The 24,550-nt window shown below is 40.1% G+C and overlaps 2 protein-coding genes and 1 long non-coding RNA gene across 4 annotated transcripts in view; 2 read left to right on the top strand and 1 right to left on the bottom strand.

Moving 5' to 3' along the window:
• Positions 1–266: 266 nt before the first annotated feature.
• LOC139357838 (uncharacterized) lies at positions 267–1,789 on the bottom strand. Its single transcript, XR_011611701.1, has 2 exons — positions 1,270–1,789; positions 267–1,074 (listed from the first exon to the last, which is right to left on the bottom strand). It is a non-coding gene; the product is annotated as an uncharacterized lncRNA (long non-coding RNA).
• Positions 905–15,540, top strand: LOC105464979 (calmodulin 2). Its single transcript, XM_011713152.3, has 6 exons — positions 905–1,042; positions 6,717–6,747; positions 13,127–13,270; positions 13,355–13,461; positions 13,861–13,996; positions 14,898–15,540. The coding sequence occupies exons 1-6, from the start codon at positions 1,040–1,042 to the stop codon at positions 14,924–14,926; spliced, it is 450 nt and encodes a 149-aa protein (XP_011711454.1). The 5' UTR covers positions 905–1,039; the 3' UTR covers positions 14,927–15,540.
• Positions 15,541–19,504: 3,964 nt separating this feature from the next.
• STPG4 (sperm-tail PG-rich repeat containing 4) overlaps positions 19,505–24,550 on the top strand; it is a 61,614-nt gene continuing 56,568 nt past the window's right edge. Inside the window, exons 1-4 of one of the 2 annotated variants that reach the window (XM_071076661.1) lie at positions 19,505–19,801; positions 20,605–20,858; positions 22,972–23,031; positions 24,293–24,550. In XM_071076661.1, the coding sequence (XP_070932762.1) occupies positions 20,778–20,858; positions 22,972–23,031; positions 24,293–24,550 (399 nt within the window). In that variant the 5' untranslated portion in view covers positions 19,505–19,801; positions 20,605–20,777. The remainder of the gene's footprint in view (positions 19,802–20,604; positions 20,859–22,971; positions 23,032–24,292) is intronic. The other variant, XM_011713155.3, reaches the window with a different exon arrangement.

Raw genomic sequence — 24,550 nt, 5'->3', positions numbered from 1 at the left:
TACAGCCTGTATTTTACAAGTAAGGCTAAAAATTAAACGACTCATCCAAGGTTATGCATCCGAGAGAGGGACCCAGCTAACTCTTGCCCAGCTCTGTCCAACCCAGAACCCTTTTACCCCACGATAACAAGGGGCCATTTCGAGAGACTAATCCCACTGAATCTCGGATACTGGGACTTTTGAGTGACTTTTCTTTTCTGGTAAATTACCCCCGGCAAAGAACGCGAAGAGGAAGTATAAACGGAAGACCCTTTGAGATTAGCCTGTCAGCTGAACAGCTACATTTGCCTGTATCCAGATTTACATGGGTTTTGTGAGTGGGTGAAATGAAAAACGTGCGGCTTCCATGAGGCCAAAACACTAGGCTAAAAAGCTGTTCAGGGTTCGTGTTTATCGGAATCTTTCAGCTCCATTCTTTATCGGCTTAAGGTGTTTTCGTCTACCCCTCAATAAGGGGCGGGAAAGTGCATGAGTGTGGCAGGGAAGGATAGGTGGAAGAGGAAGGTTCTCCAGCCAAGCGCAAATCCAGCGACTCTCCGCCTGGCGCAGTTACCAGGACAGCGCGGCCGGAGAAGCAACGCCAGAAGCCGCACCGTCCCGGCGGCGGCTGCGAGCTCGAGTGACGCATTGCAGGTACAAACCAGCCAATCAGAGGCCGGCTCAACGACCATCGGGATACGCATCGCCGCCACGATGCTCTTCCGCGCCGCAAAGTAGCGCCCCTCAGGAGCCGCTCCACCGGCCTTTTAACGGCTCGCTGGGAAATAAAACCCACTTACGTCATCCGTTCGTCCACTTTCCTTGATTTCTTGCCTCATCGACCAAATAACTGTGAAGAAAGGGGTCCCGCGAAGAGTTTGAGGGGAGGGGGTTGGCCGGGACTCGTTTGCGATGTTCCGTTATCTGGATGCGGCGGAGGGATCTGTTGGAGGGAGGTGTTTATGAGGCGCTGGGGGCGGAGGAGGAGAATTAGTCCGAGTGGAGCGAGCGAGCTGACTGGTTGTGTGGTCGCGTCTCGGAAACCGGTAGCGCTTGCAGCATGGTGAGTGCATCGCTGAGCTGCCGCCGCTGGGCCTGTGGAGGGGAGAAACTGGAGCGAATTGACTAAAGAAAGGAAACTCGCCTCCCTTACACCTTCAAGGAGTGGTTTCTGCCAGAGGGATGGCGCGAAAGAGGCCAGGGATGCCCGCGACGGTTGTGTCGCAGGTGCTCCCCCACCCCCATTCTCCTCAGGGGGGCTTCCTCTAGTGAGTTGAGGGCCGGACGCACAGTTCCCGAGGTGGAGGAGCTCCTCGGGGGCTTGGCTGGAGGAGGTTGGGTCCGGGATGAGCGACAGCCCAGTGCACAGGAAGGCGAGAAAGTGAAGGAAGGGAGAGAGGGAGTGCAGAGAGCTTTCTGTCTGACGTCTAGAAAGGTCAAACTGGGGCCGGATTCAAACCCCCCAACGGACGGTTAGTGCGGGCGCCAGGAAGCGCCTTTGTTCGCTTGCGGCCGCCATGCGCCCAGGGGGCGGGAGGAGCGCGCGGGGCCCTGGGGCGAGCGCCGGCGCCGCAGTCAGCCCGCGTCCTCCGCGTGCCGGGATCCAGGGGGCGCGCGGGCGGGCGGGCGGCGCGCTGTGTGGGCCGAGCCCGCGCGGCGCAGGGAGCGGCCGGTGGGGGCGGGGCGGGCGAGCGCCGCGCGGGACCCGAAGCCGCCGCCCCGCTCGGCCCCGCTCGAGCTCCAGCTGCTGTGCTGGCACCTGCAGAACTGCGGAGATCTCCGCGGCGCTGCGGGGCCGTTGGCGGGGATGGGCGGGGGAGGGGGGGCCTCGAAGGTTTCCCATCCGCCTCTGGCAACCCTAATCTTCCTGCTCCATCTGGGCCCTGGGGCGTCTTCCACCGTCCAGGCCGGATGCTTTAAAAAAAATTGCTTTTTAAAGTGTCGTTGAAAGAAATTAGCTTTATCCCTGAAGTCAGGGGCGCATCCTCGCAATATACATCCTGTTATGGAAAGTGTTCGACTCCAGCTAGGGTTCTACAAGGCGTTTCCTGTTCACCGCCTGAGGAAAGCAAGCTCCGGAGTGACTGCCTTCTGAAAGTCGGTCTTGTAAAAACAATTGGACGGATGCCTTTGAAGAGCCCCTGTCTCTGTCCTTTTCTTGAGAACAGTGTGCAGTCCTCATGTTAAAGAACCACGACCACATAAAAACATTGCTCCCCTTCTGCTGCTTCGAAAACGACCCCTAAATTCCGTGTAGAAGTTGCCAGGTCGTCTTAACGTTCACTTCGTTTGTATGATGTCTGTCTGTCGAATACTGGGATGGAAGAGTGTATGCGGGGGGAGGAGCAGGGAATTTTTTTAAGCATTTTCCGGTCACCTCAGACTGGAGATCATGTTCTTTCCTGGAAAAAAAAAAAAAAAAAAAACCCTAATGAGGGTGGTCATCTGCGATACTTACTTTGTGGTTCCTTCTGCCAAGTGGTTACAGCGCTGGGTGTGTCCAGGAGGCAAGGTGACATCTTAAACAGGAGTTGGGGATCCTTGCCAACTGAAACCTCCAGCCTGTATGGTTGTGGGGAGAGGAGTTCACCTTAAATAAAACTAGCGTTCATTGAAGTTTGATGGATTCGCTTTATCTTGATATTTTAAATACTCTGAATTTGAATGTGCTGGTTACATTTACTTTCTTTAACATGTAGTTATAGGCATATGTAATAAACATTACAAGTTGTGGAGTAAGCTATTTTTAAAAATAAATGAAGGGTAAAGTTTTCTTTAATTAGTTTTGATAATTAGTAATTAGAATAGATTTTTCTTGGTGGAGTTGGTATCCACACTTTTGTGGTCCGTTGCCCAGTGTTAAGCTTTTGTAGTTACTGTTTGCATCACTGGTGCTTTGGGGGTTTTCAGTTAAATTGGCAGTTCTTACGAGAAGAGACAAAGTCGAAAAAAACAATACAAATTGACAGATCCCATGAGTAAATTTGAAAATTGCCTTCAGATAACTTCATAATTGAGGACTGAGATTTTAAATTAGGACTTCAATTAAAAAAAAAAAAAAAAAATTAGCCGGGCATAGTGGCCTGTGCGTGTAGTCCTGGCTACTCAATAGGCTGAGGCAGGAGGATCATCTTGGGCCCGGGAGTTGGAGACTGTAGTGAGCTATGATCACACCAGTGCACTCCCTGGGCAACAGAGTGAGACCTTGTCTCTCAAAAAATAAAAAAATTAGGACCCCACGTTAAAGTGTAAAAAATTTTATATGGAAGTTAAGTAAGATTTGCTCATATAATTCTTGAGTTTACATGTAGTCAGCATATGCTCAGTGAAAACGGGATTGCTTCAAGAGGACTTTGAGGCCAGGGTGATTAGGTAAGTAAAAGATGTAAAAAGGTAGAAAATTTTTGTCACTTGACTCTAAATAATTTTTCCGATAAGTGCCAAGGCCTGTTTCTGTTAGGCTTAGAAGATCAAAGGAGTTGGCTCTTTTAAAATATAGAAAGCTCTAGCTTCAGTTAGAATTTAGGCCTTTAGTAATAGCCCTAATTTTTATGAAGCCATTTTGTTCCAGTGATCTTTTGGTGAGAGATGCTGTGTAAGTACTATTCTTCAAAATCAGCTGTCTTTTTACCCTAACGAAATAATTTAGATTGCTTTTGATATAGGTAAAACAAATATCCTGACTTCCGTAATTGTAGAAAAAACTTCACATAGGAATCCTTTGTTGTATCAAAGTAGCACCTGATGGGAATGAACAGACAGGAATGGATGAAGGATAGCAGTTCGTGTTCCATTTCAAGCCTATGGGCTCACACATTTATTCAGATAAGAACTTGGGTTTTGTTTTTGTTTTTTTTTTAAACCACCTTTCACTAGATAAACTCCTACAGTATTCATGCATACTTTTGAATGGCATGTAGGAAATGTTTGATAGGTACTTAATGTATTCACTTCAGGTCACTAATGTAATACAGGTTCGTGCTTCTTCATGTTGACAGATCACCTATGGTTCTCCAAAATGAACATTCTAATACAGGAGGTCTAGGGAGGAACCTGAGTGTATACTAATGCCTAGAACTTTCTCTGGAGTGGCAAGAGCAGTGGGAAGAATTATATCAATAGCTACAGAAATAAGGGAGTAAGAACAAGTCGTCTCTCTAGTGAATTATTATTCACTTTACTGAGATAAACATACATGTTAATGAACTTGAGTTTTCCCAAAAGTAGAATTCTTCTGGTTCTTCTAAGAAAATGGCACTCCATGGAAACAGAGGGAAGAACCAAATTTATTCCCCTTTGTAGCAGTTGGGAAAGTTAGTGCTAGGAAGTCTCCTTGATTTATAGTAGGCTTTATTCTGGATATTGCTGGTAAAAGTTTATTCTAAAACCTGAACTCTGGATAAGTAGTAAATACAAAAAGCTTGTCAACCTTCCAAGCAAAATTGAGAGCTTTCAGGTTATGTGAGTAATTTAGTCTCTCGGGTGCTTAGTTCATTCCTTGAAGCTGATTTTTGTGATCTCTTCCAAGATTGCATTTGCTCGGAGGTAGGGAGTTAGACAACATGGTATGAGGTCCCTAAATTTTGACTTTCCAAGCAAAACTGGACAGTGGTTCCTTTTGCTAACATCCTCGTTTCTTCCTAAGGCCGCTCATGTTTCATATACGGTAGCCTTCCCAAAATCCCATTCCCCCCCGCCCCGCCCCCACCATGTAGAGAGAACAAACCTGTCTCCCTTCCTGTACAGAGTATGGGATCCTTCAACTTTCACACAGGTTACAGTGTCTGCCACACACTTAGCTCAACTTTAAGTTTTGAAGTGATGTCACCTGCTGCATTTGTCCCTGGGTTGCACCTTGTGGATTTAGTTTGCATAAATTTTCTCAGCTTAAACAAAGTTAACATTGAATAGATGGCTTAATAAATGCCATGCATGCCTACATTCTGTGTGGAAATTGAGTTCGTCAGGTTGATATTTAACATTGTAGGTTCTTAGTTTAGTTAATTTATATAAAATAATGGTTACCATTTAACTCTTTAGGTTAGCTTTGTACATAGCATCTCACTTTGCACAACAACCCTGCAAGGTAAGTATTGTTGTTCTTGTGTTACAAATGAAGTTGACTGAGAGGTTGAGTACCACGTCCAAGGTCACACAGCTATTAAATGGCAGAGCTGGGATACTAGCCTGTGACTCAGAACTTGATGCTTTTCCCCCCCACGCCATACATGCCAGGTTGCCCTTCCTTTCAGAAATGATGGAAGTCCTGCAAAATGCAATAAACTGAAGTAACGTAGCTTCTATTATAACAAAGTAAATAATTCAGTAGATTTACTGGATTTTAAACCTTATTCCTTGGGTAAACAATCTGTGACTGACTTCACACCAAATATTTGTTGGTGGAAGATTTGGACTTTAGGGATAAAAGTAGATACATTTTTTTATTTTACAAACTCTGTATTTGAACTTAATTATTGGTTCTTCAATTTGAAGTTACCAGCTTTTTTTTTTTTTTAATTAATTTGATTTACATCGTGGTCAAATAAAAATTGCGGAGCAGGGAAAATAAACTACTTTCTGGATTCCTTCTTGAATTTTCTCATGCTGTGCCCTAGAGAAAATGTGAAGGCATTCCACATTAAGGTGTTACTTTTCCCAGGGATGTGTTCATTTAAAAAGAATAAAGCCAGGCAATGTTTATTTTTCTTTTCCTACAAATAAATGAATGGATTAATCATTGTATACTTGACTCCCATGTTGGTGGGATTTTAGATAGGAAGCTATTTCTTGGCTGTGCTTCTCAATACCCCATAAGGAGTTGCTTCATGGATGTATATACTAATAAGCAGTGAAAGAAAGTGTATGTTCAAAGAATACAACAAGGAGTATGGATATTTTGCAATCATCTTTATATATTATGGTGCTCTGAATTAAAAGCTAAAAGTTACTGGGTATGTCTGACACCTTAGTGCTTTATCTTGGTTCTACTAATTTTGCCTGCCCCACTCCCACTTAACCCTAGCCTCATTCCTTATCTGTAAGATAGGGGATAATAAGATTATAAGGTTATTATTAAGATTGAATAAGGATAAAATTTATAATGGGTTTTAGCAAATGGCAGAAAATATTTTCTGAAGAAAACCAAGTGCTATTAAAAAACATCACAAGCCTTAGGCTTATTTTGGGATTTTAAAAACCAAGAGAAAATGGATGGCTGAACTTTTAAACATTTGGTAAGTATTATAGTTCGGAGCTCTGGATTCTTTGCATTTTGTCTGCTGGGTGAGAAGGAATAAAAGCTTGTTGTGCCTTTTTCTTTAGATCACTTTAATTTCAAAACGATGTGTTTAACCATTTGTGGGAGTAATTTTCATTTTGTGATCCTGAAGCATTTTGATTCAGTGGGAATTTCTGGTGATTTATATCTGGCATAGAAGTGAGCTTAAGTTTAGCGATTCTAACGTTGAAAAAGGAAGCAGTGTTTCTATTGGATTCTAAATTATACTTTCAAAAATATTCTGAAGTATTTGTATATCTTAAACTTGGAGTTAAGACAGCTTAGCTTTGAAGATAAGAAAACCAGATGTGTGCCTTTTCTACCCAGATGTGTTTGTTGCTGGAACTAAATGAAACAGTAAATGAAACAGTTTAAAACCCTTGAAAGGTTTTAAACTTGTTTCTGTAACTGCTAATCTATATACTCAAATCACTAACCTATCTCTTTGATCTCTTTGTAGGCTGACCAACTGACCGAAGAGCAGATTGCAGGTGAGAAATACTCAGCTAGATTGTACCCATTAGATTATTATTTATTGAATAGCCAACATCAGAATAAGAGACTTGTGTGAAATAATTGACTTTGGTATATGTCATGTATACTAACATAAGGGTATAATATAATACAGTAATTCAAACTGCTTTGGCAAGTGGGATTGTAAACTTGCCGGTGGAAGATGTGCAGGGCTAATTGTAATTAAAGACATGTATTTTAGTCTGTGTGGATATACTTTGGAGCCTGGTGGTGTAGTGGTGGTCTTTGTTTTGTTTTCTGAAGACTACCTTAGTATTCAGGAATTCTGGGCTAGCTAACACTCTAACTTCAAATCAGTCTCCACAAGAAAAGAGGGCTAAGAAGTAACTAAAGCAGCTTGAAATGGAGAATCAAAAAAGGAATATTGAATTTACCCTTGTTCAAATTAGCTAATATTTTAACCTGAGAATTGCATATATAATCAATCAGAATAATCATTTCTCAAGTGAAAAAATTTAAGAAGTTGGCATTCTATTTTATAAATGTCACTGTAGCAATATGGATTTTTCTTTTAAAAAGCAGTGGCAGCTGTTGAAATGAAGCTGCTTAAATATTATCCCCTTTAGTTTGCTATGGAAGTATGCGAAATTATTACATAAAACCTGATGTCATGTTCTCTTTATGCCATGCCATAGAACATTAATACTTTCGATTTATCCTTGTACTTTGAGATGGCTGGTTAATGTCAATGTTGGGGAAACTTTTTCCCCCCCTTGCTGGAGTTGTTATTTTTTTTTTTTTTAATTGTAGTGTTGAAATGCTTTGCAAACTATTCCTTTGTTTTCATTAGAGACTTTTATTAGCATGAGCACCAAGCAGTTTATCTGCCACAGTTTTCACAGTAACCAGGAAGGGTTTGATAAGAGCTCAAAAGCACTTGAGCACTTTTTCTAATGCTGGAGAAAACTGTGAGAAGCGCAATTGGAACTATATAGCCCATTTAAAGCAAGCTCCTCACTTCCATAAGCATATAGAAATTTTCGGGATACCAGAATTACACGAGTCACCTCAAATATTCATCACAAATACTATTTGATAGGACTGTAGGTAGAAAGCTATTAGTATTAAAGACAAATTTAAGCAGGTTTTATTTTTATTTATTGTGTAATTTGACTTAGTGTTTACTTTCTGAGGTTGGTAAATTACATGTATTGAATGTTATGAACAAAAAGCAAACAGTTTTGGGTATAATTTTTTTTGTTGAGTTACACTGTTTTAAAGGTATCACCAATTTGATCTCATGTCTCCTCAAAAAAAAACAGACTGCGCCTAATGGCTGGTAATCTTACCACTTTGGGAGGCTGAGGCAGCAGGTTCACTTGAGCCCAGGAGTTTGAGACCAGCCTGGGCAACATAGTGAGACCTCATCTCTACAAAGTAAATGTATCATCAAAATGTTTTTCTGAAGTAGTTTTTTTATAAATATACTATCTTCTTCCCAAACTATCTTAGGCTATCTAATACTTTCAGTCTTAAACTCTGACCTTCTCTAATACGCTTGCCTTTCATTTCTCAATATTCCCAGTCAGGTAGTGGTACGTACTGTACACAGTACAACATGTTCACTTTAGGGTAGAAAATGTATTAATCAGTGTGCCTATTGCATAGTTGATGGTCATTTCTGCTCTCCTAAACACACAACTCTTTAAAAAGAAAGTTTGTTGGCTGGGCACAGTGGCTCACGCCTGTAATTCCAGCACTTCGGGAGGCCGAGGCGGATCACTTGAGGTCAGGAGTTCGTGACCAACCTGGGCAACGTGGCGAAACCCCATCTCTCCTAAAAATACAAAAATTAGCCAGGCGTGGTGGTGTGCTTCTGGAATCCCAGCTACTCAGGAGCCTGAGGCAGGAGAATCACTTGAACCCTGGAGGCGGAGGTTGCAGTGAGGTGAGATTGTGCCCCCGCACTCCGGCCTGGGCGACAAAGCGAGACTTCGTCTCAAAAAAAAAACTTCATCTCAAAAAAAAAAAAAGTTTCTGTCTATTGAATATGAGAATGATAGCATTTTTATTTTTTAATTTTTTTTTTTGAGACAGTTTCACTCTTGTTGCCTAGGCTGGAGTGCAGTGGTGCAACCTCCGTCTAGTATGACTTCACTAACAAGTTCATTTTATTGATAACTCTGCCATGATGTCATTAGTTGTTGGTGTTTGACTTTTGGAAGACTGATAGGAAAAATGTACAGTAATTTTTCCTTAAGAAATCTGTACCTAAACTTTCATTAAATTTTCAAGGTCCAAATTTGTTTGAGAAAAATATTAATGTTACTTAATGTATAGCAACAATTGCATGAAGTGCCAAAAGAGTTCCAATACCTGATCTTTAAGGGATTATTAAGTTCAGAATTTTGTGAAGAAATAGAAGTTAATAAACAGTCATTTGATTCGTAATTGTCTTGTGATAACCTATTTTAATAAAATTTTAAAAACATGTTATTTTAATAAAATTATATGTTTAGGTAATAAACTAATTAGGGAAGGGCCCTGGGGTTGCTAATGAACAAATAAAACTTGAGTAATAGATTTTTCCGAAAGTTTCAATTTGATCATAGCTAAAATGGATTTTGGTAGGTTCCTTACCACCTATCAGTTATGTAGAAGATAGCTATTCTGTGGCATTTGGGACCTGTTCTCTTTATTGTATGTTTAGGTTTTGACTCTTGGATTTATATTTCAAGTCATTCCTGGGAGTTACTGTTTAGAATTATATGCTTCTGTACATAAAGATTATGCTAGTTTTGAAGTACAGGTAAACTGTAAAGGCAGGTGAATTAAAATTTTACTTTGGGGATTATTTTGAGGTTTTACAGGTAATTTTTACTCTTGAGTATAAAAATACAAGTAGAAATTTGGAATAAACCTTGACCTTTAAAAGAAATGTTATTTGTTCCTTTCTTGAATGAATAACAGATAGTATTAGCATAGATACGGTTTTCTTTTCTGCATTTTACTTCTAGCAAACATTTTAAGTGCTATTAGATTTTTAAATTTCTTGAAAGTTATACATAGATAATCTTACACTATGCATCTTCCAGTATTCAGCTTTTTGTTAAATCGTATAATAGAAAGGTGACTACTGCTAATTATAAACATTGGGAATTTATGCACCTAATGGTGGTGTTAAAAGATACCCATAGCAGAGAATGTAATATAAACAAATACATATCTCACAGTCCTTTAATTTTCTTGTAACCTATATTAGGTGAAAGATGCAATGTGTCTGAACGCTGATATATGTATTTCTAGATATTTCCACATTCTGTTTAAAAACAGTAAAATTGAAATGTCTTTATCAATTGTGCTATTTATAGGTGGAGACTCCCTGATCTATTTTTGTCATTAGGTTGATCTAGGTTAGCGCTGTATACTATTTTCATAAAATCAGTTAGTGTGGTACGAACCTTCTGATAGGTATTAGATGAGTTCTTCTACAAACCAGTAATATTTAAATAAGAAAGAATGCAGTTAGGAGGCAATTGTAGTAGCCCTGGCAAAGGATGATGGAGCCTTGAACCAAAATACTGATTGTAGAGATGGAGGAAAAATTAGGCAGTATTTAAATGGTAGAATTCGAGACTTGTTGGCAGATTTCAGATGGAAAGAGTTAAAAGTGGCTCTTGGGCGTTTGCTAGTATCTTTAGGGTTGCTTTGAGTATAGAATTCATCTTCATATGTTTTGCTTGTGATCAGCCAGGGGAGATATATCCTGTAGACAGCCAGAAATAAAGATATTTATTGAGCAAGATGAGTAGACTAAAGATATCTTCGTTGTAAGTGAGTATAGATGAAATGGCCAAGGAGTGGGAAAAAAAGGATAAAATTGGTCATATCTAGACATAAGAGACAGGAGTAAGAGCCTTTGGCAGTATGTGGTAGGAGGAAAATCAAAGTACTGTTACGAAGGCTAAGAGAAGTTTTGAGAGGTTTTCCATGCAGTTTTGGATGCTGCAAGAAATGAGATCATCTTTATCTTGACATTTATTAAGTATTTGTTTGTTGGACATAGTTGTACGTGTTTCACACATACTAATTTTTTTTATGAGGGATGACCAGGTGAACACCCCTTGTGGGCGTGGTATACTGTGTTGCTGCACATACTGGGCACATTAATGCCATTTCACAGAAATGAGGAAGCTGAGGCAGAAAAGGTTTAGTAACTTGTTCAGATTGCATTGCCAGAAGAAGGAACAGAGCTAGGAAATTCTAACCCAGTAGTCAAGTTACAAAGTCTCATTTTAGTTTTTATACCGCATGGCTTCACACTGAAACATACTTGATGGATTGGGTGACTGACTAGTGGTCATTGGTAAACTCAGCATTTTCAGGTGATGAGTTGGAGCTGAATGTCATTTTAAAATAGTGGATTGTTAGGAGAGAGGAAATTGGTATGAGTAGTAGTGCCTTCCAAAATTTGGGGAGGGATAAGGGCAAACACTTTTTAACTAAGGTTTCAGTTTAGTTTTACGCTAAGCGATGTGAAGATATTTATGTGGTAATGGGCAAATGAGTGGAAGAATAGTTGAGTCCACAGAAGAGGTAATATGGAATGAAACTGGAAGGTGTATGCGAATTGGAGTAGGGATAAACAGGCAGGGAATAAATTGGCCTTAGACTGAAAAGAAGGTACACCATTTCTTAAACATGTGTCACATACACATTTTCAAATGTATGGCTATGTTGGGAAAGCTTAATGGCCCCATGAACTTGGAAACTTTTTGTATTCGTTTGCTGATAGGGTCTAATATCTTCTGGAAAACGACTTACTTGGAAAATACTAGCTGTATTATTTACTCATTGGTAGAACTTTGCAGTATCAAAGTTAGTCTGTTTTAGTTTCTTCCCTTTTTTTTTTTTTTTTTTTTTTTTGAGATGAGTCTCGCTTTGTTGCCCAACCTGGAGTGCAGTGGCAAGATCTCTGCTCACTGCAGCTTCTACCTCTTGGGTTCAGGCAATTCTGCTGCAGCCTCCTAAGTAGCTGGGACTACAGGTGCACGCCGCCACACCCAGCTAATTGTGTGTGTGTGTGTGTGTGTGTTTTAGTAGAGATGGGGTTTCACCATGTTGGCTCAGGCTGGTCTCAAACTTCTCCTGAGCACAGGCAGTCCACCCACCTTGGCCTCGCAAAGTGCTAGGATTACAGGTGTGAGCCCCTGCACCTGGCCTGTTAATCTGTAAATGGTGAATGAAGCCAGGTAGTCTGGAGTGTTGCACCAGCAGGTTACCATGTAACGTAGTGATGTACTAGAAGGAACATATAGCTGGGCACAGTGGCTCATGCCCTGTAATCCCAGCACTTTGGGAGGCTGAGGCGGCGGGTGGATCACCTGAGGTCAGGAGTTTGAGACCAGCCTGACCAACATGGAGAAACCCAGTCTCTGCTAAAAATACAAAATTAGCTGGGCGTGGTGGTGCATGCCTGTAATCCCAGCTACTTGGGAGACTGAGGCAGGAGAATTGCTTGATCCTGGGAGGAAGAGGTTGCGGTGGGCCGAGATTGCACCATTGCACTCCAGCTTGGGCAACAAGAGCGAAACTCCGTCTCAAAAAAAAAACCAAAAAACAACAAGAAGGAACATACTATCACAACAAGATCTTAAGGAATAATCTGTTTCACTGTATAAGGTTGGGATTTTAATATTCCAGAGAAAGCTCAAAATGATCGTTGTTCTCAGTGACATACATTTAGCTAAAACTGGACATTGATATCTTGATTGCCCATTGTTACAGACTGTTTATATAGTCCCTTCTCCTGCCTTATTAGAAAGGGAAAGTAGCCTGTTTTAATTTAGTAAGTGATTGATTTAGACGTAGTGGCTGACTCTAACTAAACATAGTATACAGAAACAGTCTAATTACTCTGTAGAAATACATATTTGGGTACTAATAGTCTTATTTTTGTTTTGTTAGGTTAGGTCTGTAATTTTGAATTATGTTCCGCAGAGCAGCTTCAATGACAAATAGAGGAACCAGTCATTTGGGGATTTAGTTCTTTTCCTCTGTAAACCTAGGATAATTTTACTTAGATCAGCATAAAAGTGCAGTCGTATGATTGGCCAAAGATATATTTGAAATATTATCATAAGGTATCATAAAGATTAGGTAATCTTTAGGAATCAAAGTCACATTTCAGATGCTACCTCCATTGGTATTTTTCCTTTAAAAGTTTTTTGGGTTTTTCTGAGACATGGGGTCTTACAGTTTGGCCAGGCTGAAGTGCAGTGGCTGTTCACTGGCACGATCCCACCACTGAGTAGGCTTTAAGAGTTAATACTTTTCATTTAGGTTACATTTTATTGCTAATCTCTGTATTTGGATTGTGGTCTGTCTTTCAAACAGAATTCAAAGAAGCTTTTTCACTATTTGACAAAGATGGTGATGGAACTATAACAACAAAGGAATTGGGAACTGTAATGAGGTCTCTTGGGCAGAATCCCACAGAAGCAGAGTTACAGGACATGATTAATGAAGTAGATGCTGATGGTAAGTCTTTAATTTTTGGGGGTGGGAGGGGTTGAAGAAATGATATTTATAATTCTATTTGATGTTTCAACTAAACCATTTCAGGTAATGGCACAATTGACTTCCCTGAATTTCTGACAATGATGGCAAGAAAAATGAAAGACACAGACAGTGAAGAAGAAATTAGAGAAGCATTCCGTGTGTTTGATAAGGTAGGTCAAGGACTGGATACGTTAAATTTTGAGGATGAAATGAAGATACCAGGACTCATTATGAAGACTTTTTGTTTGTTTGTTTTGATGATTTACCAATATATTTTAATTATCAAGCAAAAGCTTTTTAAGAATTCTGTATAGATTTTCTAATACATGTATTGCATTAATCTTGTCAAAGGAGGTGTCACTTTGGGACTTAGGAAATAGTGATTTCAATATAGGACATTTTGCTTGGTTCTTAATGACATTTGTAGGTCAACTATGTGTGTAGATTTGTATGCATTTCTAAAGTATGTTTTACCCCCAATGCAAAATTTAGTAGTAAACTTAATAAATTTCCATTCCAACTCTCAAGTCTGTAATTTTACTCAGAAACTATACTAAATTTTTTGCTAGGATGGCAATGGCTATATTAGTGCTGCAGAACTTCGCCATGTGATGACAAACCTTGGAGAGAAGTTAACAGATGAAGAAGTTGATGAAATGATCAGGGAAGCAGATATTGATGGTGATGGTCAAGTAAACTATGAAGGTAAATCTTTCAGTCTCACCACCTCATTCTTTACTTTGATTTTTAAGATAAGAGGCGCTTGTTGGGTAACTATCAAAGTTAGTGACCCTTCCCCCCAAATTAGGATGCTAAAACAGCTACTTATATTTAACCTTTTTAAAATTCAGAGTGTTGTCTTCAGACTAGACAACATTGCTCTGACCTGAGAACTTAATTTACAAATATTTACTATCAGGTTCTACTCCTACACCTGGAATCAGCATTTTAACCAGATTCTTGGTTGATTCATATGTAAAGTTTGAGAAACACTGTACAGTGTTTGTGTTGGATTGTGGAACAATGGAAAGCAAACTTATTCTGAGTTTCCTAAAATGAAATTAATGTGACTTACTTTCCCCGCACTGTATTATCTTTTTTCTTTAATTGGCTTTAGTCTGAAACTGAAGTTTACATGTGCTTCAGAAGTATCGTATGTATTAACTTTGAGATGGCCATATCATGAAGCAAGGCAAAATAGAAATTGAAGGATTTTCAGTAAAACTTTGTATTTTTTTCATGATGTAACTGCTTAGAAAAGAGCATAAAACTTAATGTTATAAAAATTAAACCTAGCTCATAGCACTGAATTTACATTGTCTTGTATTCCAGCAGACTTAAAATTCAAGTCTAAACTAAGATAGAGCCAAGAATGCTCTTTTTATATTAGCTTATCTAAAGCATTGATTTGGCTCTTACTAATAATCCTGAATAGTTACGGTTAATGAGGTTCCAACCTGGGGAATAAACTCGCTTCCCTCTGTACTTAATGGTAATTCTGAGGAAAGAGAGGAATGGAAAGAGTACTCAGTGATTGAGTAAATGTGATTTTTTTTTTTGTCTTTTGCTATTGACTCAATTTTTTTGTGTACTTCTTCTTTTTCAGAGTTTGTACAAATGATGACAGCAAAGTGAAGACCTTGTACAGAATGTGTTAAATTTCTTGTACAAAATTGTTTATTTGCCTTTTCTTTGTTTGTAACTTATCTGTAAAAGGTTTCTCCCTACTGTCAAAAAAAATATGCATGTATAGTAATTAGGACTTCATTCCTCCATGTTTTCTTCCCTTATCTTACTGTCATTGTCCTGAAACCTTATTTTAGAAAATTGATCAAGTAACATGTTGCATGTGGCTTACTCTGGATATATCTAAGCCCTTCTGCACATCTGAAGTTAGATGGAGTTGGTCAAATGAGGGAACATCTGGGTTATGCCTTTTTTTAAAGTAGTTTTCTTTAGGAACTGTCAGCATGTTGTTGTTGAAGTGTGGAGTTGTAACTCTGCGTGGACTATGGACAGTCAACAATATGTACTTAAAAGTTGCACTATTGCAAAACGGGTGTATTATCCAGGTACTCGTACACTATTTTTTTGTACTGCTGGTCCTGTACCAGAAACATTTTCTTTTATTGTTACTTGCTTTTTAAACTTTGTTTAGCCACTTAAAATCTGCTTATGGCACAATTTGCCTCAAAATCCATTCCAAGTTGTATATTTGTTTTCCAATAAAAAAATTACAATTTACCCAATGGTTGCTCTACATCTGAGTCATTTAACTGTTAAAGTCTAATAATTTTGAAAATAAAATATGGCATTGGTTTCTCCTTGGTATAATCTAGATAATTTTTTCTCGTGTGGGGAAGTGTGTGGAGATGGGTGGCAGAAATAGTGAAGGTGGGAAGGGAAGGAGAAAAGGATTGGAAAAGTGAGAAAAGAGGGAGGGTAGCACAGAAAATAAGAGGAACAAAATAAGGAGTGTGTAACTAAGGAGAGATCGAGGAGGAAGACCGAAAAGATGGGGATCTGTGGGGCTGGCTTAGTGTGGTCACTTTTTAGGGGCCGCCATCATGCATGCCCATTCCTCCACCACCATGCCTGTCATATTGTGCTACTGTGTTAGGCCCACAACACCTGTGGGTCCCCTCTGTGCCCACAGAACAAGATGGTGGCAGTCACGGGAAAAGAGGGGCAAGTTTTTTGTTTTGTTTCTTTATCCAGATTGTATTTGACAACTTCAAAAGGCTCAAATGAAAGACTCAAAAACTTAAGTGTACCTAGCATGGGAATTGGCATACAGAAGGTATTTACTGTTTCCTACCTTTATATTTTTCAACTTTGGCATTTGTCCACGTTGACTTAAGCTGTGCAATGATGTTTTAAATGTTTGCATGTTAAAAAAAAAACAAATCTAGTTGGGGTGAGCATCCTTATAGTTTTTACTTCTATTAGCTAATATTTTATTCATTATGCTTTTTAATTCTGTAAGATGAGAATTTTCAGCTTGCCCTTCTGTAACATTTTACAAAAAAGATGTCTTTAGGAGTAAATTGGCAATGACTATACCTGTTTTAGTTTTTGCTGGCCTCTATCATTGCTTTCTCTATAATCTGAGCTACTCCAAAGGTGGTTATCAGGGTTTTTATTTTTTAAAACTACCTTTTAAATGCTTAATGAAAGATTCCAGAGAGCCAAGATTAAAACATTGAGTGTAATTGTTACCTGGTTATTATAGCCACAAGGTCTTTAATTTCCCAGGGGTAATTCATTATTTGGCGGGTTACTGCCCCATTGACTATTTTAATACTACTATTAGTGTGTTTTAGAGCAAGGGAAGTTACAGGCACTGATAGTCCTGATAGTACCACATGAAACTCAGGTAATCAGTTAAATAGGAAGATTTTAGATGTGTACTCTACTCCCCTTAATTGGATGTAGTAAGTTTTGCCGAAAGGAAATCCAAACAAGGTTGTTTTTTTTTGTAGAGACAGGGACTCATTATGTTGCCCAGGTTGGTCTTGAACTCCTGGGCTCAAGTGATCCTCCCACCTCATCCAAAGTGCTGGGATTATGAGTGGGGCTTTTTAAAAAGTTAAGTGAAATAATGAAAGGCACTTAGCATTGTCCTTGGCATTTGCATTAAGTGTTCCATTAAGTATGCTATTAAACCAGTTATGACCCTGAAAAATGAGGGACTTGGGCAGTCAATTGGTGTTTTTCCAGTATCAACAATGAGGTTTATATAAATTGATATCAAGGTATATATAACAAGGACAACAAATGTAGGAGAAACATTTTTTGGGCTCTTGTATGTCATAATTGGTCACTTCTATTGTTGAAATCTTTACAAAAGTCATGAAGTCTTGGCATCTTGATTTTACAGGAAACAAGTGTAGAATGATTGTATAATTTAGCTGTGGTCATAATGAGCTGGGTTCAAATCTCAGTTCCAGTGCTTCCTACAACATAATCCTATTGTAATCCAATTTTATTAACCCCTTCTCTATAGACAAGGACTGTGATATCACCTTCAAGTTTTTTGTTTTTGTTTTTTTTTTTTTTGAGATGGACTCCTGCACTGTTGTCTGGGCTGGAGTGCAGTGGCACAATCTCAGCCCACTGCAGCTTCCTCCTCCCGGGTTCAAGCAATTCTGCGTCAGCCTCCCGAGTAGCTGGGATTACAGGCGCCTGCCAGTACACTCGGTTAATTTTTTGTATTTTCAGAAGAGATGGGGTTTTACTATGTTGGCCAGGCTGGTCTCGAACTCCTGACCTTGTGATCCGCCCACCTTGGCCTCCCAAAGTGCTGGGATTACAGGTGTAAGCCACTGCGCCCAGCCCCACCTTCAAGTTTAACCATACTATTAGTGTTATATTAATAGGATTGTGCTATTGTACCAACCATAATACTGTCTGGCATGTTTGCTCTTAGATGATTCTCCCAATAAACCATCACTATTGCAGTTAAATATGACCCTTGGTGTAACGTATTTTCCTAAAATTTTTAGAAGACGGCAACAATTTTAAAGATCTGATACATAACAGGCACTGTTGAGCTCTTACAGATTTGTATTCTCAAGAGAAATGTCTCTCCCCCTTTCTGAAACTTAGGATAATCTGGAAATAAATCTTAGTGATACTATATAAGACAATGTTTTCTTTTTTTTTTTTTTTGAGACAGAGTCTCGCTTAGTCGCCCAGGCTGGAGTGCAATGGCGCGATCTCGGCTCACTGCAAGCTCCGCCTCCCGGGTTCACGCCATTCTCCTGCCTCAGCCTCCCGAGTAGCTGGGACTACAGGCGCCCGCCGCCTCGCCCGGCTAATTTTTTGCATTTTTAGTAGAGACGGGGTTTCACCGTGTTAGCCAGGATGGTCTCGATCTCCTGACCTCGTGATCCGCCCGTCTCGGCCTCCCAAAGTGCTGGGATTACAGGCGTGAGCCACCGCGCCCGGCCAAGACAATGTTTTCTTAAAGGAACATTTTGTTTATCCTATGTGCTTAATCTGCTTTTTGATAGTCCTTGAAGTCATTGACCCATGCTGTTTCTATTTTTGAGATACTTAAACTATTTTCTCATCTAGATGTTCCCATCTCTAATGTCACACCTTGTATGGGTTTCTGGACTTCTCTGTACCTTTCATATTCTTTTAGTCTCGAGGGTACCAGTCCCTAGTCTGCTGAGCCAGTTTTACAGGCTCAGCCAAAATAAGAAAATGAAATGAGGCACAGGGAATGGACTTGATTAATCTCTTAACATTTGTGAGAACTTTGGTATTGCCTCTTCACTTTCTAATTTCAGTTGTTCATTTTAAACCTAGTGCCTGTTAAGGCTATCTTAAATGAATTTAGAATCCCAGTATTTTAAGAAACTAGAAGTCCTCTAGTCTCTTGCTCCTCAAAAAGTCACCCATAGAATCACCCAGGAGCTTGTTGGAAAAGCAGAATCTTAGGTCCTGCCTCAGAATTGGAATCAATCTGCTTTTTAAACAAGATCATCAGATATTTTGTATGCATATCAATTTTTGAAAAGCATTGCTGTAATCTAGTCTTTGGTTTACTTAGAGGGGAAAACCAGTCAGTGGTTTATTCAACAAATATTTTAGTCCTTGTGTTCAAAGGGGTCAATTAAAAACCCCGTGTTTTGGGTGTTTAAAATTAGAGGAGAAATGATTTGTCATGAAAGGAATCTTCCAACAATGATAGTCACGGGGTCCTTTGGGACTTGTGGATTAGGCTTAGAGGTCTACTCAGAGGAGTTGACTCTTGAGATTTTCCAGGTGGTCAAAGAAAGGAATAGCATTTCATGCAGAAGAGCTAGCATATGTGGAGACAAATAGAAATGTGAAGATGGCATGTTTGGGGTTTTTGCAAGCATGATACAGCAGAGCATGCCATCCTAATAAGGGAGAGAAGTGGCCGGGCGTGGTGGCTGATGCCTGTAATCTCAATAATTTGGGGGGCCGAGGTGGGTGGATCGCGAGGTCAGGAGTTCAAGACCAGCCTGACCAATATGGTGAAACCCTGTCTCTACTAAAAATACAAAAATTTGCTGGGTGTGGTGGCGGGCGCCTGTAGTCCCAGCTACTCTGGAAGCCGAGGTTGCAGTGAGCTGAGATTGTGCCACTGCACTCCAGCCTGGGCAACACAGTGAGACTTAGTTTCAAAAAAAAAAAAAAAAGAAAAGTGAGAGATTGGATTGTAAATGTTGCTTTTGTCCTAAAGGTAATGACAACTCACATTTACTGACTGCATTTGCCAGACATGGCTGTAAACATTTCAAGTTAATCTTCTTTATAACCTATGTGGATAGGTACCAATTTTATTAACCCCTTCTCTATAGACAAGGAAACAAGCACAGAATAAGTCAGCATATGCAACCAGCGTCCAAGTCCTGGTAGTCAAGGGAGGAGAGTGATTCAAGAATGAGGGAATAATCAGTGCAGCAATGAAAATTGAAGGCCAAGTTTCATAAGAGCTGAAAATCCCCATTGGATTTGGCACTTGGATCACTGGTGAGTTGAAGTGCAATTTTAATTAAAAGTTGTGTGCAGGCCAGATTAAGATGTTTTTAGGAAAGTATGGGAAGTGAGAAAAGAGTCCGTATTAGTCTTGAAAGTTTGTAAAGGGAAGCAGAAACTTCGTGGTATAGGGCAGTGGAGCTCTAGAGTCAGGTTTGGATTTTAATTCTGGTTCTGCCATTTGTGTGTGATGCTGAGTGAACTGTGCTAAACGTCCAAGGAAACCTGTGTTTCCTCATCCAGAAAATGGGACTAATACCTACTTTGTAGGGTTGGTGTGAAGATTAAATAACGTGTGTGAAGTCCCGGGAATACAGTAGGTACTGTATAAAATGAAATTAAGGTTGTGGAGGGTGTGTTTTTAAAGGTGAGAATGTTCCTAGGTTAAAAAGAAGGTACAGATTAGAGAGGCTGACAATAAAAAGGGTCTATACTGAGAAGAATGGGGTGGTCTGTGGTTTCACAGCTATTGAAACTCGCTGTGTCTTGTGCTCACTCCACTCTGCAAGTCAGAGACAAGAGAAGTCAGCCCCAGAGTTTCTATTTGGAGGAGCTTAGAAACAACCTTAGAAAGTGGATGCTAAGGCAGATTTCTGTAAGTATGCCTACCAAGCACACTGCCTCCCTGTCGGGTGTGTGATTGGGGGTGGACTGGAACGGAACTGATGAAGATTGTGGGTACGCTCAAGTCCTTAACAAGCCTCCCTTTTCGCAGATCCTTACCCGAGGGCTCTCTGGCAACTCCAGAGCCCTCTAGATTTTCTTCTCACATGCGTTCTTAACCGTCTCTTTTCTAGGGTTTTCCTCTGCGCAGGTCTTCGCGCGGGACCTCAAAGTGCGTGCCCGCTTCCCTTCCCCCAGCACTAAAGATAAATCTGGCGGTCCCAGCGCGCGCGCGCGGAGCCCGCGGGCCACACCCGCCTCCTAGCAACCGGACGCCAGGCTCAGCCTAAGGAGAGAGGAGGCCACCATGGACCAGCCAGCCGTCGCCACCGCCTCCACCACACTAAGGGAGGACCTGGTGCGTGGAGAATCGTTCATCACAGCCTCGGTAAGATCGTCTGCCCCTTGCCGGCCTGGCTCCTGCTCCCCTCACCAGGCCCGCTGCCCTTTTCCCACCGCTCTCTAATCCCAGGCCTTCGTGCCCTTCTGGTTCCCTCTTCCTACCCTTCTCTCCCTGCCCTCACGTACGTCTCCACCTGCGGACCTTCCTTCCTGGTCTTTATTGGACATTTCCTTTGTTTTCTTTCTTTTCGCCTTGCTTCTTCCTTTTTTCTTCTTCGCCCTTTGTTTTCTGTATTTTTCCCTTCTTCCCACTACTAATTAAACTGGACAACTGGTTTAGTATGGTGATTGGATTTCTTTCCCTCTCCGCTCCATCTGCTGGAAGACTGGGTTTTTCCTTCTGTGGTCTTACTAGACACGTTTTGCTCCGCCTCCTACTTTAGTATGTATAAAAATATTTGAAGCTACCTTTGCTACATTTTTCTTTTGGAGTCTCGATCTGTCACCCAGGCAGGAGTGCAGCGGTGTGATCTCGGCTGACTGCAACCTCCACCTCCCGGGTTCAAGGGATTCTCCTGCCTCTTTGTTACGTTTTTAAATAAATGTGGGTGAGGGTTGTTTAACCTAATCTTTTATCTTTCCCCTTAGAGTGAATTTAAAATGGTAGATAAGTGGAATTTAGATCACCTGTCTTGGGCAAAACAAAACAGCAGCTGCCAATTGTCTTCCATTAGATTGATCATGTTTTTTTCCCTCTCCTTCCCATCTCATTTTCCTTATTCTGGGGTAGGGGTGGGAGACCTGTCTTGACCTGCCTGAGAAAGTTTAATTTCTGTGACTATAAAAGTGCCACAGAGAAGATTCAACATAAATCTCACGAAGAAGTATCAAGGAAGAAGCTCAGCTTTAGCAGTGTGCATGAGACAATGTTTTTTAGAGAAATTCACATATATCATAATAAAATAAAACCCAGTGGTACTCATAAGTACAGTAGATTTAAGTTACTAGACAGGAAGAATGAATTATATCAGTTTTACTGATTAGATTATTACTTTTAATGCAGTCTTGCTTGACGACCTATATTTTATAGTAATAAAGGCATTATAAATGAAAGGGGAACTCAACATAATGATTTTACCTAGGACAAACAGCACAAAAGGAATATACTAAACGGTTGTGTTCTGTGGACAGTGGGCTGAAATAAATATGAAATAATAATGGATGAATGGGTATAGAGTACTAAATATGAAGACAACAGCTTCCTTGGAAACTGAGGAATACCAAAATAATCTGCTTCTTAACTTGGCAGATGAGATGTTAAAAATTAAAGCTACATTTATTGAGCACTGATTGTAGATGCAAGTCTTTATATGTACAATGCCTTACTCTTTTTTTTTTTCCCCTGAGGTGGCTTCTCGCTTTGTCGCCCAGGCTGGAGTTGCAGTGACATGATCTCAGCCCACTGCAACCTCCGCCTCCCAAGTTCAAGTGATTCTCGTGCCTCAGCCTCCTGAGTAGGGATTACAGCCTTCTGAGTAGGGATTACAGGCATGTGCCAGCACGCCCAGCTAATTTTTTTGTATTTTTAGTACAGACAGGGTTTTACCATGTTGGCCAGGCTGGTCTTAAACTCCTGGCCTCAAGTGATCCACCCAAGTTGGCCTCCCAAAGTGCTGGGATTACAGGTGTGAGCCACCACGTCTGGCATACAATGCTTTATTCTCATGGCAACTCTGGTAGTGCCTTATTTTTATACTACTGTGAGGAAGCATGAGAGTTGAGTAACTTACCCAGTGCACCTAGCGGTAAGTGGCAGAGCTGAGTTCCAACCTAAGTCTGTCTGGCTTCAAGCCCAACTCTTTTCTTCCTAAGAACACCACATTTCATCACATTTAATATATGTACAACATCTCTGTGAGATGCGAATGTTTATTACTCTAATTTTATCAAAGATAATTTAGTTATTTGAAAGGACTTAAGATCATAAAATAACAATTTAAGGAAAATGGGCAAATTTATTATTATGTAGCTTTTATTTTAATGAAGCCTTGTCAGTTGGGTATGGGTGTGAATTTCTTCAAACAAATGTTTTATAACTTATATTTAATTTCAAGGGATCACCTCTCAAATGAATAAGCATACTTTGTGTTTGTTAATAGAAACCAGCCCGAAAGACTTCCTCTTTTGAAAGAGAAGGATGGTGGAGAATAGCATTAACAGTATGTACATTGTTCAGTCTTTCCTATTCACATTATTCCTATTCCATTAATATTTTAATCCGTTATACCTTTTAAGACTAACACTTAATTGAAGAAAACAGTAATTGTTCAGATCTGCATGGACCTCATTTCATACTTAAAATTTTAGTGTCAGCATATGAATGAGAAACTAACTTAATTTTGAATGCAATAGAAGCTTGGAAAAGTTAAACAATTCTAGAAATCTAGGTGCTTTACAGAACATCTAGATAAGGCTAACCTATGATCTTATGATCTGGGTGAGATTGCAAAACAAAAAAAGCATGCATTCTGGAAAGGTGTTTTGGTTTCAGTTTTTATTTTATATGGTATAGACCTTATGCAAATGGTCCTTAATATGGTCAATATGATGTGAAAGCAAAATGGTAATATATGGAAGAAAAATGACCAGAAGATCCCCCTCTCCAGAGAATTTCTATATTACAGATATATTTTCTGTCAATGCCCTTCAATAATAGAGGAACTTCATGGGTCAAAGTCTTCTTGGAATTGCAGTAATTTTAATGGCAGAACTGAGCTGAGTGCTTAGTGGAAAGATGGCCACAAAAGCAGCAGTGACTAAACGTTCAGTTCTGGCCATTCAGCCACACTGGTTGTAATTTGAAAGTACCAAACCTCTTATTGGACTAACTAGGCCATATGCTCTGCCAGTTTATCCTGGTCTCATGTCATTATCCTTTAGCTTCCCACTTGAGGGCTAGAGAGAAACACAGTATTGGCTAAACAGATGTAGGATAGTTTCTAGTTAGCCAAGAAACTATCCTGAGTGGTCTCACTAGAGGTCTGAGATTCATAGTCAAGGTTGAATCCCAAAGTTGAATCACCAAAGTTGCCTTCTAAAAAGTTAAATTTCGGCCGGGCACGGTGGCTCATGCCTGTAATCCCAGCACTTTGGGAGGCCAATGCGGGCAGATCACGAGGTCAGGAGATCTAGACCATCCTAGCTAACATGGTGAAACCCTGTCTCTACTAAAAATATATATTTTTAAAAAAGTTAAATTTCAACTCTAACCCATTTGCTATAATTCAGCAATTATTTCAGAAAGGAAATAATCATGATTTTGAAATACTCTTCTGTCAAGAGTGTTTACTGTATTTGATACAATTTCATTAAACTTGAAAACAAAGAGAAATGTTACTTGGGGGCTTCCCATCCAAGAATGGTGTTTTAGGAGAAGTTACGTGTTTATACAATCTTAAAACTGATGTCAATTTTCCACAGAATACTCCTATACCTGGCACTTACCACTTGAAAACTTTTATTGAAGAATCCCTGTTAAATCCAGTGATAGCAACCTACAATTTTAAAAATGAAGGAAGGAAAAAACCACCTCTTGTGCAAAGGAACAATCCAGTCCTAAATGATCTTCCGCAGTATATGCCTCCTGGCTTCCTGGACCTGTTAAAGAAGCAAGCGGCTACTTACTCATTCAAAGACAAACCACGGCCAAGCCCCAGCACACTAGTTGACAAAGATCAG

The sequence above is a fragment of the Macaca nemestrina genome, chromosome 13 (genome assembly GCF_043159975.1).
Source record: "Macaca nemestrina isolate mMacNem1 chromosome 13, mMacNem.hap1, whole genome shotgun sequence".
Lineage (NCBI taxonomy): Eukaryota > Metazoa > Chordata > Mammalia > Primates > Cercopithecidae > Macaca > Macaca nemestrina.
The sequence above is the reverse complement of the archived record's forward strand: the minus strand, read 5'-3'. Positions and strand labels throughout refer to the sequence as shown.